The 17981-nt window shown below is 32.8% G+C and overlaps 1 protein-coding gene across 3 annotated transcripts in view; it reads left to right on the plus strand.

Moving 5' to 3' along the window:
• Positions 1-10745, plus strand: part of LOC127868846 (uncharacterized) — a 179708-nt gene extending 168963 nt beyond the window's left edge. The window contains exons 60-64 of one of the 3 annotated variants that reach the window (XM_052410938.1): positions 8357-8514; positions 8612-8717; positions 8918-8937; positions 9141-9372; positions 9696-10745. In XM_052410938.1, coding sequence (XP_052266898.1) covers positions 8357-8514; positions 8612-8717; positions 8918-8937; positions 9141-9372; positions 9696-9774 — 595 coding nt within the window. In that variant the 3' untranslated portion in view covers positions 9775-10745. The remainder of the gene's footprint in view (positions 1-8356; positions 8515-8611; positions 8718-8917; positions 8938-9140; positions 9373-9695) is intronic. The other 2 variants (XM_052410936.1, XM_052410937.1) reach the window with 2 other exon arrangements.
• Positions 10746-17981: the final 7236 nt, after the last annotated feature.

Genomic DNA, 17981 nt, shown 5'->3' on the forward strand with positions numbered 1-17981 from the left:
AGGCATTTAAGTATGTTCAATTGTGCGTCTGCTAATATATTAATTTACTTCAGTTCCCCCACCAGCGTTTGTTGCCAGGAGCGTTATCACGGTGCTTGAAAATAATAGTAACTCGGTTTGGTTCAGATGCAAATTCGACACAGATGCAGAACACAATCTAACTTATCAAGTTCAACGGCATGTTTCCGGAAATTCAGAGCATATTTTAACAAAACAGTACTGTCAAAACACAAACATGCAGCCTTGCTTTCTTCCTGAGAAAGAATTTGCTGATATGCATGTTGGCATGGTAACGAACGTACGTTATTTGCAAACGTTTATCTAATATTCATATTAACGCCAAGTTAGCACATTCCTTTTATACCTTGCTTATTTGTTTTACTATAGTTATTGACATTATTCGTGAATTGAATACAAACGTTGTCTTCATTTAATTCTTTTGACACTTGCTTAAACTATTTGAAGGTTTCATGCGCTGTTCGTGCGTTCAATGAAGAGGGTGGGCAACCAGGGCAGTTATCGGTGTTCTCGGAAACATATTTTGTGGGTATCAAGCTCCTAACACCGTACGTCTCCTTTCGAACAGGTGAAATAAAGTCGATTGAAGTACAGTTCACCGTTCCGATTTTCTGAAGGAACGAACTTGGATGCAAAGCCACGCTTGATTACTTTACTCCAGATAACGGCACGAACTGTCCAGGTAAAAGGGTATTTTATGCAAGATATAAATGACTCGTTATTCGGATAACTGATACCTCCAAAAACATAACGTTAATGCCACTTATTCTTTGTTTGAGATTAGAATCAATACACACATCCGACAGAACAAATATCACGCACGACACAAGGCAACAGTTGTGAATCGGTCAGTTAATGATGTATGGATTTCGCCTATACATATTCTAATATGATTTACTGTTTTCCTTTTAACTTTAATACAACTGGATAATAACTGATTCAATTATGTTTTTGAATTCATTATTCCGAACTTGTTTTGTTTAGATGTAGAGGGAGACTTTCCATCAGGATGTTCTCAAACAGTCGGGGCGCAACCGCTAGGAAAAATATAAAACGTTGATGTCGGTGCAGCAGAAACTGGCCAATACGGAGTTGCCGGAAAGTTCACGCTTTTCTTACAAAATGCAAAAAAATGAAAACGTTGCATTTTTGGATGTGCCGTATAAACTGCCAGCAATTGAGGTGAATACATATATTAAGGGACATCGATTATAAATATATGTAAATGCATGAGACGAAATACATTCAATAATTAAATAATGCTTGTACAGTATAAGTAAATACTGGTAACCACAATATATATATATGTGTGTGTGTGTGTGTGTGTGTGTGTTTACCCGTGTTTAATTCCTACCGATGACTACGCTTCCGTGTTGAATGCAATACTGTTGTATATTTGGGTTGAAAATTTACCTGAAGCCGACAGACAGTGGCAAGGAAAATTATGCATTGCACGAAATGATCCGCACATGTACACTTGATGGAATGTAATTACGAAATTAAGGAACCGTTAAGGAAGGATTGGTTTTATCTATTTACGTGCCTAAGAATTATACTTTTGTTTGCAATACTGCATTTATTCTTAAAGTTTGCAATATGTGTCGATGTCGCTAGCGAATTCATTAACGAATATAATAAATTATGGACGGCATGACATTTCTTTTTAGATCATTATATTTCAGTTGCGAAATTTAACTAACACTTAAACAATCACAACAATCGTTTTAGAGGACTTTTACAACACCAAGTTCTAAGTGTTATATAACACGCGTGTATATGTACCATTAATGATGATTTCATTAAACCACAAACCATCTATACGTGCATATTACATATAAGGGAATATTAAATGAATGTGTTGGATTGCATCATACAAGTTAATGCCGTTAAATGAAAGTTCGTTGCAGATCAAAATAATCAAGCAATATAACACGAGCTTTTCATGGTGCCAACTTGTTTTTTTTTTAAGACAGGCTTATTTGACACTCTGGGTAATCCCAATGAAATTTAATACAAGCTTGTTGAAATTTGTTTTTTTGGTATTGACTGTTATAGGAATGTAGTTTTGATTTAAATTGAAAAATACACGCATATCTTCAACAATGCAAACCTTTTGTAGATCGCATGAGCATCACGCTGAAGAGGGCGATTACATTTTGTATAAACATACAAAATATGAAAATATCGAGGTATACACTTTTAGCTTTAACATATTTTTTACCTTAAGATAAAAACAAACAAATGTTTAAACATGTTTGAATGTTTATATAATTACAAAAACCAAGTTATCAACCCTTAACGTCCTTTTTTTACTCTGACTGCTGACTGTGCTCTCAAGCCGCATAGCCCTTTTTGTATTTTAACAAGGATGTCAATCCGCATAAACCTGATTCTTATTCGAGTAATTGAGTGCATCTTTGTCACTTATTGTTTTATTCTATCAAATGCTTAAAAGTCTGTAAATTATTCTTAATATAAACTTAAAAGCTAATTGCGTATAGTGTGTGTTCAATATTTGTATACATTACGTTTTAAAACATGCTGCACATAAAAACAACCAAACAGGTCCAACATAGAATAGCCAACTGCACAGATGGTAAAAGTCTAGCTAAATGTAACTGTGGCGTTGCCGTAAGGGCCGGACGTGACGTATACGTCATTAACGTTTGTAACGGATACATCGACATTGGCTATAGGCAGTGCTGGGATAAAGCATTGACGGTGAAAAAAGAAAACGACTATACATACACGGTATACAAGTTTTAAGGGATCATTTAATTTAATTAAATATCTTTTAACTGAAGCAATAGTTTTATCAATTTTAAAATAAATGTTATTCGGTATTGCACAATATCCGCGAGTTGTTATAGGCAAATGTTCAACGATATTTATATTTATTGAAGATCTATCTACCATATGGAACTGCGGTCCGAACCCGCATAGATAGCGCTCCGTTTATGGGCGAAGCCGGTGGAAGGGTATTGGACATTTCTGTAAACCCTTCAAACAAAGATACCAACGGTAACAGTACAGGGTTATGTGGAAGTCTGAACAATGATCAATCAGATGATTTTGAGAATCAAGACGCTTTTATCAATACGTGGAAGGTCAAGCTAAATTCATCCCTGTTTGCTAGCGAAATGTACCATAAGGATCTAGAACCTTGGGTGTTTCCAACTTGCAGCTGCAAGAAGAACAATATTGGAAACAATGACTATACATGTGACAGGAGTTTAACTGGATGTACACGAGGAACTTTAACAGGATATCGCAGTTGCAATGAAGTTACAAATAGTCGACCCGTTCGTTCAGTAAGTGGACATGTTAAACAAAGACATATGCGAATACCAGTGACACACAAGCGCAGCAGCAACAAATCTGTAGTAAGTTACAAAATCAATTTAATAAATACTGAGAATTAATGTATGGATCGTTGAACTCTTTCAGTGTAAAACAGTCTTGAAATTAAACAGTCATGTACTTTTGCAAACAAAACTTGAATATTTAAACAATTTACAGACTAAGAGGAGCACCAACACTTGGACTGTTGAAAATGCAAGGCTTCATTGTGAAACCCAATTGGCTACGATACAAACTCTTTGCAAAAATATTCCAAACACCCACACAGATGTATCTGTAGATAACTGTGCATTGGATATAATGGTTATTCACTCTATGTATTTCATTGTTTCACTTATTTGACATACAGTATATTATCATAGAAAGGTAAATAATACAATATATTTAAGAGGCATATTGCCTGATGAAGAAAACTCCTTTACTTTCACAGCTTGCTAACTCCACTGAATGGTTGTCCATGTCAAGGCAGTCTATGCTGGAAACCTGCCGAAATGAAATTCATCGTAACAGTACTGTAATACGGCATTTAATTGAAAAAGCGGAGGGAAATCACACGGCCGACAATAACGGTACGACGAAAGAGGAACTCGAAAAACTCCAGTACCTACTACAGATTGGTCAGGAAATTGAGAAAAAGTTTTGCATCAATAATTGTAATGGTCGCGGACAATGCACTAACGGTAAATATTTTAGCGTTGAGTTATTTGTGAACCTTAATAACTTTAAGTTGTCGGACAGTTAAAAATAATTTAAAAAAAATTGTGTCCGAAAATTTAGATACAAAAAAATATTCAAAAATTACAATTGTCCGAAAATTAAGAGACACAAATTAAAGTGTCTGAAAATTATATTTATTTTGAAATAAAAGCAATAATTAATCAATGTGCAATACTTTTCATGTGATTAATTCTTTTTTTTTCTGCTTGAAAAATAAATAAATAGCACTTCTTGTCTTAAATGATATAGAACAAAAAGTAAAAACAGAAAACATACTGCTTCCTTAATAAGTTACGCGAATGAAATTGTCCGTTGCCCTCAGGCATGCATATGTCACGTTTTATGACATTGATCCCGTTAAAAAAAATCTATGATCGAAGTGCCACGAGATGAGTGAACACAGAGTCTGTAGAATAGCGCGGTAAACTATACTGTCCGAAAATTTAAAGACATTAATTATGGACGAAAACCCGTATGTCCGAAAATTAAAATGACGAAATATAATTATTTTGGCTAAAATAGAGGGTGTCCAAAAACTTAGAGTGTTCGAAAACATAGAGTAATTACGGTATCTACTTTTCACAAAATTATGTCCCGTATAGTTAAATTATGTCTGTAAATAATATGAACTGCTTTATAACTGTTATACCATGTCAACATTAAAATAATGTGTAACATAGAAACAATTAGACATGAGTTCTTTAAAGAAATTACAGATGAAATGAACGAGCTTCTAGCACAGTAATCGTTCCAACACTTATAAGTATGTGTGTGTGATTTTTGTTTTTATAATTATTCTTTTTAATATCAATATGTTTATACCAAGGCACACTTTAATCACTATTGTGACAAGAATTTTTAATTGTTAATTGTTGGTAGGTACGTGTACGTGTGAATTGAACTATGGCGCCATAGATTGTTCAATGGACTTGACCAAGCCACCGAAGATTGCGTTAATGAATGACAGTCTCTGTGATACGAATAAAACAGACTGCTCTGATATTGTTGTCAATGGCGGTGAATTTTCATCTTCGAACTTGACATGCAGATTGAAATGGTTCACTGTGAGTTTGTAAATTGTTTCATGAGTGTTATTTATATAGAAATAGTTATTACTTTTTTATTTGTGTGATTGCTATCGTGTTGTCTTTGTAAACACATTACATATTCGGTAAAATGTAGGGCGTTTGAGTACCTATTAATAGTGTATTATTATATATTTGTAACGCTTGTTCTCATTAAGTTTACATTGACGTAGGTTGCTTTTATATTTTTGTGATTGCTATCGTGTTGTCTTTGTGAACACATGACATATTCGGTAAAATGTAGGGCGTTGAGGTACCTATTAATATTGTTTTATTATATATTTAACGCTTGTTCTCATTAAGTTTTCATTGACGTAGGTTGACATTAATGGAAGTATCAGCGAAGATCAAACAGTATTGGTTCCTGGTGAGGCCGAAACACTAGGGACGGCAATTTGTCCTGCTAACAGATTACGACAGCGTAGATCGAGTGCAAATACGTTTGTCCGAGGACTCCGTGTTTCCATCAGCAATGATGGATATAATTTCAACGAAGATCAACAGGGATCTGTCTACATTTACAATTCTGAGTGCCAGCTGTACTATACTAATTCTGAGACAGAATTAAACTTAACATTTGCGCTGAAAGTAATTCTGACAATTTTTATATATATTTTAAGTCGATGCGTACATTTGACACTGTGTTGGTATAACGTTGTAATGTCGTTTAAACTTGAGTTGTGGTAGGAATACTTAATTTTACTAATTAACATTAGCATGCAAGGTTTATTTAAAACTGTTGTTTTTTTCAGGATGAATACTGTTTTATTGAAGACAAATGTTACATATACGGTACACTAGATGTATCGAAAGCGTTTATATGTGACCCGGCAACTGATAAGACATCGTGGACTAGATACGTTCCTCCGTTGGGTCGGTGATCTTATTTACTTCTTTTATAATCATGTGCTGTTATAATTACAATTATAACGTGGTAAATTCAATTAATTTGACTGTCAATCCATTGTCCATCTTAGTTAGTTGATCGCTTATCCGGAATATAAATTTCAAAGCCTTAAATGTTTTTGTTTTTTTTAATTGCATTAATACTTCTTAAAAGATTGACTTCAAGCAAAACACATGTTTAGATGACAGAGTGCAGTGCTTTACATTTAAAACAATGACGGTGCTTTATAGATTAACTGATCTTCCTTTAAGTCAACTTCCCGATATTGCTCTTTTTAATTTGTCACTTCATACACATGTGTATGGGGTCCATGTGGAGTTAACTACAAGTGAAATCCCTTGGTATTTTATTGAGTGTTTTATTTTCGCCAATATGTAATTAAAAGAAACGTTCGTGGCACCCTATATATACATACATATATATTAACCGTAAACACTATAATATGATAAATAGTTTTCGGGAGTGGTTAGGAATCGTTGTTCATCAACATTCTGATAAACGTGTACATGAATTGAGTTCAAATTTCATACATTAATAAACAGTTTTTTAAAGTAGTTCAACAACTCAAACACATCTTTCTTATTAACGCTTGTATCATATGAATAATGCTGAATGTATGCATATTTGAACCATGATTGCTGTAGCTACCGATAATTGTTTTTAATTTGTAAATTAAATTCACGATTTAACAAACTTGACTTTATTCCATCAACCATGACATATGGTATAGTTTATTTACACTGTGAGTTCTTTGCAACAAAACTGTTTTATGTTGCGTTTGCTGATATACTCAGTTTTTATTACCTTTAATCAATATTACTACAATATAGCAATGCATAAACAAGTGTGTATCTTGTCAACAGATTGTAAAGTCCCAGAAGCGTGTAAGAAAATATCCCACTCCGTATGCGAGGTAATTGCCAACGTTGCGAATTGCAATTGCAAAAGAGGCTACAAATAGAGGAAGATGAATGCAAAGATAAGATTTGCTTATTCAATTTGTAATTATGATATTGTATTGAAAAGAAACATTAATACAATCATCAGATCATAAATTCAAGAAATGGTAAATTTCATTATTTTTATTCTAAATAACATGTGCAATTTAATTTTAAGTTATGCATTTACTTTATAATTAAAAGCGGTTGGCGCTTAAGAAATCAAAATAAAACCAAACCATCAAAAACGTTATTTTTTAATCTGTGTTAATGTTTTAGGTATTTGATGGATGGGAATATGGTCAGACAAAACGAAAATATAAACGGACTGTGTATTAAAACGATTAATAAAACATGTAAAAAAATCAAACCATCAACCGTTTTATTTCAGAACTCGACAATATTATCAATGACACTCCGGGTAAGAAAATCCTTCAGAATACTTTTTTTTTATAACGAATGTGGTTTGTTGTAATTTTATCTCGTGAACCTATATATAACTCTTCTTGGAAATATTGTCTGAACAATGTTTCAGTGACCATATAAATATATCCTTATGTACTTTATTAAATTGTGCTCGACATGGTAGTTTAAGAATAATTGCGACACAATTATGTGAAGCAATATATTTCGTACGGAAATTAATTTAAACCAAATCTATATTATGTTATGTGGTAGGATACAGTTAATCTGTCAGATTTTTTGCAAGTGTCTTATCTTAAAGAATAGACATAATGATAAGATAAGATAGATATCCTGATTTTTTATCTGCAATTTCATTTTTATAGTTTTACTTTGGTGAAACAATATGTTCTATGATATATAAAGTCCGAGACGGCCATGCCAGCTTGGTTGTAGAGATAACTCTAGACTACGAATTCCCTGCAAATATAAATATCGACTCGGCATTCACCTACGAGCGGTATAGAACGATATTGGTCAAAGAGGTACTTGCACCGTTTTTTAGTTATTGTTATATTATCACCTGAATATTATATGCATATTTATAACATAGAAAGAGACAAAGTATTAATCAAATATGTGTTTATTTAATTATTTATAAATTCAGAGCTCACAATAATCTGTGCGCCACGTGCTTTAATGCGGTGCGTACCTTATGTTCTGCTTTACTTACAGCTTTCAAGCTTCTACAAAAATGAACTGGGGAATCGACTTGACAAAAGGCAAATAAGAGACATTAAGTACGTATGAAATTACAAACCACATGTGCATGATGGTGTTTTGTTACAGCTATTGTTCTTAAAAGTATAATGTGATTGTAATGTATACATGTTTATAAATTAATTCAAATAAACGTGTTATACCTGCAGGATTGGCAGTCTCATTGTTGATCATCGTGTGATATTTGTTCAACGCGAACATATTCTAAGTGATGTCACCCAAGCAGTAGTTAAACTGTTCCAATCCAACATCACAATAATGGATCAGAATGCTCGAATCATCAATGTAGCCCTAGGGGAAGATAAAGGTATATTTGATCGTGTAAATGCATATGCATTACTTTCGTAACCGTCAAATATGTATACTTTTACAATATTGTCTTATTGTTTGTTATTTTTACCTAGTTGCAATTAACCACGGTAATGACGCCAAATGTCGCGCGTTTACAAGTGTAAACCCATGTCAACACGACGAAGAATGCATTATTGTTGAAGGTGTCCTTCGTTGCGTGTAAGCTCAAAAATTTATTATTGCTCTATTCGTTTCCTATTAATTTGTATATGTAGTGACATATGTTTTTTACAAACAGTATAAAGACTTAAAATTGTTTTATTGTTTACCATAATACTTCTATTCTACTAAAATGCCGTTATTCACTACATTACCAATATGTGTTATCATACCACGATATCGCACTATTTGTATTGCAGAAAAAAGACGACTGATTCTGGTGAGTTAATATTTTTTAATATTCAATTTTGTGTGTTTTTGCTATCGTTCTTATGCTGGTTAATTGTTCTTTAAAGAAATGCACTGAAACTAGCATATGTGTATTACCATACCATTAGATAAAATATAAATACCATGCTAAACTATATATGCTCCTTTAATTATACTCAAACTATTCTTACACAAATATTACACTGTTTAAAGAGGGAATTAAATTGTCTGTAATAGTCGGTTCTGTTGTTGGGTCTCTTCTATTCCTGGTTCTTGTGATTCTTGTTGGCGTAATTTGCAAGAAATATTCACGGTCTTCAAAGGCAAAGATTAGCACAGCAAATCTGCAAAGCGTTGATCTTTGCAAAATACCAAGACCCCAAATGACTGGAAGTGAGCTAGTATCTGAGTACAATAGTGTAAAGCCGGACGCTCCAAAGAACAGGTGTTACAGCTTTAGTATTCACTGTCGAATTAATAAGATTTAGTTATTTTATGTATGCCCGCAGTGCTTTGTTTTCATTTTAGAAAATAAAATGCCTTTCAGATTATAAACCAATCGACTCAATTATATATTAATTAATCATCCAAAGCATCGTAAATACACTGAGCACTTGATTGCATCTATATGTACATATTCTTTTTAAAAATCATCAACTGAAATGAACTAAACGAAGTTATGGAATTTTAGATGATTGTCAAGACAAATGATGAGTGTATAAAATAAAATGAACATAATAACCACCCAATGTTACTTTGAATTTTCAGGAAGAGGTATGTTCAAAATGAAAACACGTATGGGAGCTTTCCTGGCTACAGCGGCAGTGTTTCAAATGACAGATTTTAAAGCACAGACATGTAGCAGCAGCAGACCTTAAACCAACTATGAAACAAACCTTCCGCCTACCGCATCCTAGATTTATATGATTGGAAGCTTTGTATATTTTACATTGATAAACATTAACTTCCAAACCTTCTGTGTAAATGCGAAGTGTATAATTGATTTATATAAGATCTGAAAATGATAATAATTGTATTTCGTGTACAATGAAGGACATAATACAGACAATATTACATAATTATATGGAATAATTAATATAATAAAAAATGTTTTATTTAACTTTATTTTTTATCTATATTTAATCAGGACTTTTTTTAACCTTATGTTTATCTATATTTAATCAGGACTGTTTTCTTGTACTGTTCACCCATGTTCGCTGGGGTTGTTTTTATTACATAATGGTTTCTACTGATATGTTGAAATAACAGTTTTAATTCCACTTGATTTGTTTTCTTAAAAACTCATAAATTATGTTAACAGTCAATATAACCCTCCGAAGCCAGCACTTTGGAACAGCTAAACTTTTTCAATATTAGATACCTTACTAACTTATGGAATATCCCAGTTAAAGGCATATATTTTTATTTTAATGTTGTGTACAAATATATACCTAATCATATGGTTTGGCTTTACTTTTAATTTTCCGTATGTTTGTTACATTATGCATAAACATGTTTCCAATAATTTGTTATTAAAAGTGTTTTCAAATAGTCTCTATCAGACTGTGTTAATAATTATTTCAAAATAAATTATTGTTCGGTATTAAACTTCTAAGCCCTATACGAGTTCCGATCATTTTAAGTAACGATAACCCTATATTACCCTAATATTTTCGTGATAGGCTACCTCCATTTGTTTTCTATCAATAACTTAACGAACAGTGGCTATTTACGAATTATGTTTATTTATGAATAACACACAAGAAAAGATATTTAAGTGTTGTTATAACAACCTAAAGGCAGGTATAATTTGATACATGGCAACCAAGTTCAATTGAACAGCCGTGGAGTTATTCATGTGAAATGGACTTAGGAAAATCTTCAACATAAAAACACATTTTGGTTCTGCATACAACTATCGGCGTGGGTCTTGGAAAACCATGGTTGTAATGAATTTAGTTGACGTTAACAACAATTGATATATGATCCTATTAACAGATAACTTGATTGTTTTTCTCGATCATAGTAATGTGTTGGTTAAAGAGTAAACGACAAGCAATTGTTCTCATTAAAATCGTTCATATACACTTAAATTAGCATGTTTACCTGTTGGTAAAAATGATTGTTCAATCCTCTTCAGCAAAAATCATGCAAAAACTAATTTATTTAACACCTCATATAAATACAAAAACTTATATAGTAACCAAACAGTACCTGCATGACGAAATGAATGTAAGATTATGATAATTTGTCAAGTATTGTATTGTGTGAGTGCACATATTTTGACCTTTTTTATTAAGTTGCTTTCCTACAATTGGTGAGTTAATATGCTGGGGTGCACGTCAAACGTATTACTGATACAATACAATTTATGTTCCAACGTGTTGATGGTTTATACCAAGTGATAATTAATCACAAATCCGCTATGGTCAACTAATTTATTGTTTGAATTGAGTTCACTATCGCATTGTATTTTCGTCTTGGACAAATTATAACTCGAACGTAAACAATACTTTTTAGAAATTGGAATAAGATAAAAGACGCAATAATATTATGCTATTTACAATGATGCACATGGTACTACTAATGTACCGCTGTATTTAAACGTTTTGGTAAATTGACAAAAAGTTGTTTCAGATTCGCACATTTTCGGTTTAGTTATGATATTTGTAAGGAAACAGTAATACTGAACATTTACCATGCTCTAAAATAGCCAATACATGCATCTTTGTACGATTTTAAAACCTGAAAGTTATAAAGCGTTGCAACGCGAAACGATTGAATAATTTGGAGATTTTTGTTGTTATAATTTGTGAAACTACGAGGATTGCTTATATAAAGTATTAAATACTTTCTACGTTGCGTGAGCGCGGATGGCCGAGTGGTCTAATTGGTACATACTTTTACTCTAGGACATCAGGGGTCAGTGGTTCGAGCCCAGTTGAGGGTTACTTCTTTTTCTTTTTTCAATTTTATTCTTGATTTTTTACTGGAGCTTTTTATTGCCAATATTTATAATTATCAATATAAAGCACTTAATGACACACTTCAAAACATGCAAACATCTGTGATAAAGGCCCCTTTAATGCCTGATTTAGTTCAGTGTAAACAGCATTGATATATTTTTGTCAAATTAATAAAATAAATTATTTATTAAAGGAAAAAAGAAGAACAACTACGATTAAACGAAATTACTGATGCTCATTTATAAATTGGGTATATTATAGAAATCACGGATTAATTTATCGCTTACATACAACCAACAGAAGAAAAAGTGTTTAATTCTGAAGAAAAATATAAAGCATTGTCTTTTTCAAAATATCTTGTTAAAGTCAGATAAGAATATCCAATAAGGATAATCATCATCATCATCAACACATTCAAAGGAAGGACAACTTATGACATGATGGTGTTTTAACAATCTTTTTTTTCATTTCGCTTTACTGACTTGCTACCTGCAAAACCAAAATTGGTGTTCCACGATACAACAATATGGTCGTCAACGACTACGAAAATAATCACCTTTATTAAAAATTAAAATAACAGACTACAACATTACTTTGAAAAACACATTTTTGGATAAATGTATTATCCATCTTTCGTTACGAGAAACGCGACAGTTTTGTTTCTGTTCTTTCTTCGCATCTTTTCTATAACCATGGTATTTTGCCCCCAATATCAAAGTTAAAGAAACAATTACCGAGTAATTGACGCTTACTAGATTTTCAAAGTTACCATCAATCCTTTTTGTTCAGTTTTTTTTCATAACCATTTCATTAAAAAATTCACTCTTTTGAACCTAAATATTGATAAAAGCAATACTTATTTGGTATATGTGTAAACATGAATATAAATACCTTATGTATGTATTCATACTAGCACATGGAGTGTAACAAGTGAAATAAAGAAAATTTAAGCACACAAATGCTGTTGTCTCCCCGGAGAAAACCAGGTAAAAAACTAATCTCTAGTCGTAAGTTATTTTGAAAATAATTTATAATAAAAATAATGCAGAAGGAAAATACAAACTTTGAGCGTAGAAATGTATCTGATAAATCTAATTAATAATAAAAATAAACATACTTATTTTACCGCACACATTTAAATTTCTAGCCTCACTTGAAAGGGTACCCACGTTTGCACAGATGACTATGCCATAACCATTCTGTAATTGAGAATGCTAGATAATGCATAAATCGCATAAAAATATCGTCTTTATATACAACTACCATAATATGTGGACAAGCATGAATAACATATAGTATATCATTTATCGACGAAAGTTATTGGGTCCGATATTGTTGACATTGATCAGTCCTAATTGCTCACCTACGAATTGATATTCAGAATAACATGGTTTACATACATAATAGTTCAGATATGCAAACGTCTGTTTAAGTATGAGAAAATGGTGAATATTTCATATTGAACTCATATCATAAATTAGCAGCAGGAAAACATCGTGTTACCATCAGCTAATGTTGACAACATTACGCTATGATAATTTAGCTGTTGTTTATGTTTGAAAATGCAGTTGCATTATTGAGTTCAAATATGTATGGTGCGAAGTTCATGCTTTTTTTAGATAAGTATTCAGATGTGAAAGAAAAACAAGCATTTCACAAGTTGTCAAGATACTTAAAGCGCTATGTGTGTAATTTCAGCGTCATTTTTATTATCATAATAGTAATGTTTTTTTCATGATACTTTAAGGGACCTTTTAACAGATTTTGGTATGTATTGAAGTTTGTCATTAAATGCTTTATATTGATAAATGTAAACATAGGATCTAAAACAAGAATAAAATTAAAGAAAAAAAGGTACCCTCAACTGGGCTCGAACCGCTGACCCCTAGAGTAAATGTCTAACGCTTATATCACTCGGCCATATGTGCTCATTAAATGAGTGATGTATTTTATACTTTATATAAGCAATCGTAGTGTCACAAAACATTAAGACATTAATGAATAATTTGGATAGTTCTGTTGTTGTCTTTTTAATGTTATGATTATATTATTTCAAACTACCTGGTAAGAACATCTGCAGATTTTCTAATTTTCTGCTGAAGAGAAGTAAGTTGTAGATCAGAAAATGGAACACAATACAAATGAAAGTTGTAAATGATGTGTGTCATGACAAGAAATGATTTATTTCGCCAATGTGTGAAGGTCCGAAAAAGAATCATAGAAAATGAATGACATTGAAATTTGAATTAAGAGATAAGTTGTATCACACCATATCAGCAATTTAATATGGATTTATCATAGTCTGCTTTTTCAAGTGTACATTAAGGTTGTTTCATGGCATCTGTTGACCCTAAATAGGCTTAATATTCGTCATACATGTATATAGAAAGATATATATATTTAAATTTTCTTAGCATGTTTAATTATGGTCCATTACCTACTGGTAATTATTATGCAAATATAATTTAAACAAATTTGATAAAAACAAATATACGCTGTATTACTGGTGCTGTGTAGGTAGCCCAAAAGGCGATATATCGTAATAAATATATTGTGCGTCGCCGCGACTGTCGCGCAAAATATCGTGCGTCGCCGCGACTGTCGCGCAAAATATCGCGTATCGCTTCGTGTGTTGTGTCTTGCGTTCAAGCGGCGACGCACGAAACACGAAGCAACTCACGATATTTTGCGCGACAGTCGCGGTGACCCACCATATTTTATTATTCAAATATTATTATAATATGTTTCACTTCCAATAGGATTGCATATATGTAGATAAAGTTTAACTTCAAGTAAGACATGAAACCAGTAGATTTCTTTTAAGTACATGTGTAATCATCATTTATAGGCTATCCAGATTATTGACGAGCAACATTAATGTCCAGTATATTGATAAATTAATTAGACGGTATTTTTGTTGCTGGTATTGTTTTACCTTTTAAATACCTTTTATCATGCTTTATCAAATAAATTATCGGCATAAATAAAGCTGCATACAGTGCAAAAAACAATTATAATATTTATATTGGCTAACAAGAACGCTTTTGAAGGGCGCAAAACGTTTGTTTCATATTGCTTATTCCAGATGTAATATAAATGACTATTTATTTAACAGTGCCTTCCCCAGGAATTTGTTCAGGCGCCCCGGGGGTGGGTTCGGGAGGTGTGTCCCCTCCCGACGTTGATTTTTTTTTTTAATTTAACGTGTCAATTCACGTTCTGTGGTGCGTTATACCTCAACGAAAAACAGCGTCAAAAGACGTCATTTGGTGCGCTATGACTCTTCAAAAAAATCCCCCAGTCATTTAAAAATATATTTTTTTATATTGTTTGTTTTAAAACTTTTCCGCACAGATAGTAAAATCCCGACTCGAACGATTCCCCAATACATCCTTTTCAACCCGACTCTATTACTGTATACTTACTATTTTTCAAGTTTCTTTTTATTACCCGATAATCCCGTTTATTCCGTTTTTATCAATCTCTTTCTGGTAAATATTTACGATAAAAGCTTTCAGTTATTTCTTTAACACAAACCTTGCCATTTTTTAAGTGACTATTTATAGATTTGATGAAATATTGCCTCTGAATATGCGTCAATCCCCTGACCTGTTGTGTGCTTGTTAAAACGCTCAATACACGCCAGTTGTATGCAATAGACGCGACGTTGTACATGCTGCATAATTTTCGCGCTCTTTTTAATTGAGAAAAAGATTCGACACAAAATTAATTTGCACTGCTAATTTGAAGCAAAAATATTTAACGTTGCGGTAACATTTACATTCGGAAGTGTGTTTCGGATAAAAAACGCGTTAACATCGACTTACGGTAATGGGTTTCGGATTACAAATTTAATTATTCCCATTTGAAATTTCAACAAATATTAACCGTTGCGTTATAAATTCAACGATAATTTGTTTACACACTTTACGAGTCGAATAAATGTTTTGACGGAATTATGCATGAAATTCACGTTTTCCACGAGGATCACGGCCGGTTGCCATCATCAGTCTTCTAACTATCGATTATCGGACGAAACATTTACAAGTGTGCATAATTAATTCAACGAAAATTTGTTAAAGCGCATAACGTGTCGATTAAATGTCAGAAAAACGATGTGAATCAGTTCTATAAATGGACATGTTGAAATATACATGTACTGGAATTAAATAAATTGTAATCACATAATTGTAACCGCTATAATAATTAATTGTTTACCACTTGCAATTAATTTCTCGTATTAATTATGAGTCATAGGTAACACTTGTTTACAGTAAAAAAAATGTGATGATGATGCCCGAAACCGTCTTTAATGTTCTGTACTGTACTAATTACCGGTTTTATATTACTCAAATGGTACAACTACTTGCTAATCAAGCTGCGATAAACTCTTACTTCATGCCCGACGTCAATCAAAAATAATGGTCGATAGTTAACCCCGCCCTCATAAGCATTCGCGTAACCGATTGGACGATGAACTTCACAGTTTGACGACTGGAAATTTACCAGATACATCCTTGTCAGCATTTAAATGACCGTGTAATGTGGCTAGAATAATCGATACGCGCGTCATGCTATTCTCTTATCAGTGGATTATCCATTACCCCATGTGGTGTTTATGGCGATTACTTGTGAAAGTAGGTACCGAGTGCTCTTTTAAAACAGGGAATATTGATACACTGATAGGGAAACCTTGATTTTTTTGGACAATCTCCACTTTCTTTTACTGAAGAATACACTGATCGGACTATTTCAAGCGCCCCGGGGACTCTGATTTCGAAATTCAAGCGCCCCGGCAAGGGGCGCTTAAATGGCATGGGGAAGACCCTTATATAATTATATTCAGATAAAGTTCACACTGTTACTTGTGTGCGTGTCTAACATGATTTAAACAAAAAGCACGTAATGCACGTTGAACTGTTGAATCGAACAAATGATAACTTAACCTAGCGAACTCAGTGTTAAATTCAACATCGTTATTCAAAGCGATTTTCCTATCATCAAATATATCTACGTTTATATAAAATATTTATATATTATTAAATATTCATTTATGGATAGATTGAAGTATAAGAAGCGAATAGCTTGCTATTAGTATAGGATCTTGCATGAATGGTCGTTTTGTATCGAATTTATTAAACAATGGTGTAATAACACCCGTGTAATAAACAAAATTGAGCATTACGTTATTTCACTCCTGGAGCGTAGGCCCGGGGGGGGGGGATTAACTTCCCAAATTTTATTTTACGGTAGGGGTGTCCCGCTGAGACTTTTTATACCGGAACTCTGATAAAGAAGACCCATTTTGATACAAGATTTTTGAAAAAGCATACCCATTTGTATACGATACCATTGAGAAAGTGGACCCATTTCAATACAAGAATTTGATAAAGTGGACACATTTCATACTAGAATTTTAATCGCTGATTCTGATATTATTTTCAGAGAATAAAATTGACTGTTTTACTTCATCGACTTAGTTATTTACGCCTCTCATGCATCAAAGAGCATCGGCGCTTAACGCTCACTGAACTAGAAATATGGTAGAAGTAATATTTGTGATTTAAGGAATAGAACATTAAGACCGATAATCGAAGAACGGTTATTTTGACAGTCGTCTCATTTCGGCACAATTTTCATAAATCATTTGCAGTAACTGCATTTTTCCCGGCACTTTTAGATTATGTAACGATTTCGTCACTTAATATATGACGTATGTTAATATGACGTCACATTATCTTCTTGGTGGATCAAGCAACAGATAAAAACAGTAAAATTTCTGCTGCATCTTTCCCGCTACTGAAATTTACTTTTTGATACCCACTTATATACAAGAATGACATTTATCATACCCATTTTGATACTGATACTTTCAAATCTATATGCATTTATATACAAGCAAATTTCTTATTTCAATACTCATATCTATACTTAGATGCTTAAAACCATACCCATTTCTATAATTTTAGTCGAAAAACACACCCCATAAAATCGACACACCCCTATATACCCGTATACAGGCTTCCTGAAAAGGCCGGACCGCCGGTCTTGTCTGGCAAAATTCTGTACGGTCCGGCAAAGTTTCTAA

The sequence above is a fragment of the Dreissena polymorpha genome, chromosome 2 (genome assembly GCF_020536995.1).
Source record: "Dreissena polymorpha isolate Duluth1 chromosome 2, UMN_Dpol_1.0, whole genome shotgun sequence".
NCBI lineage: Eukaryota > Metazoa > Mollusca > Bivalvia > Myida > Dreissenidae > Dreissena > Dreissena polymorpha.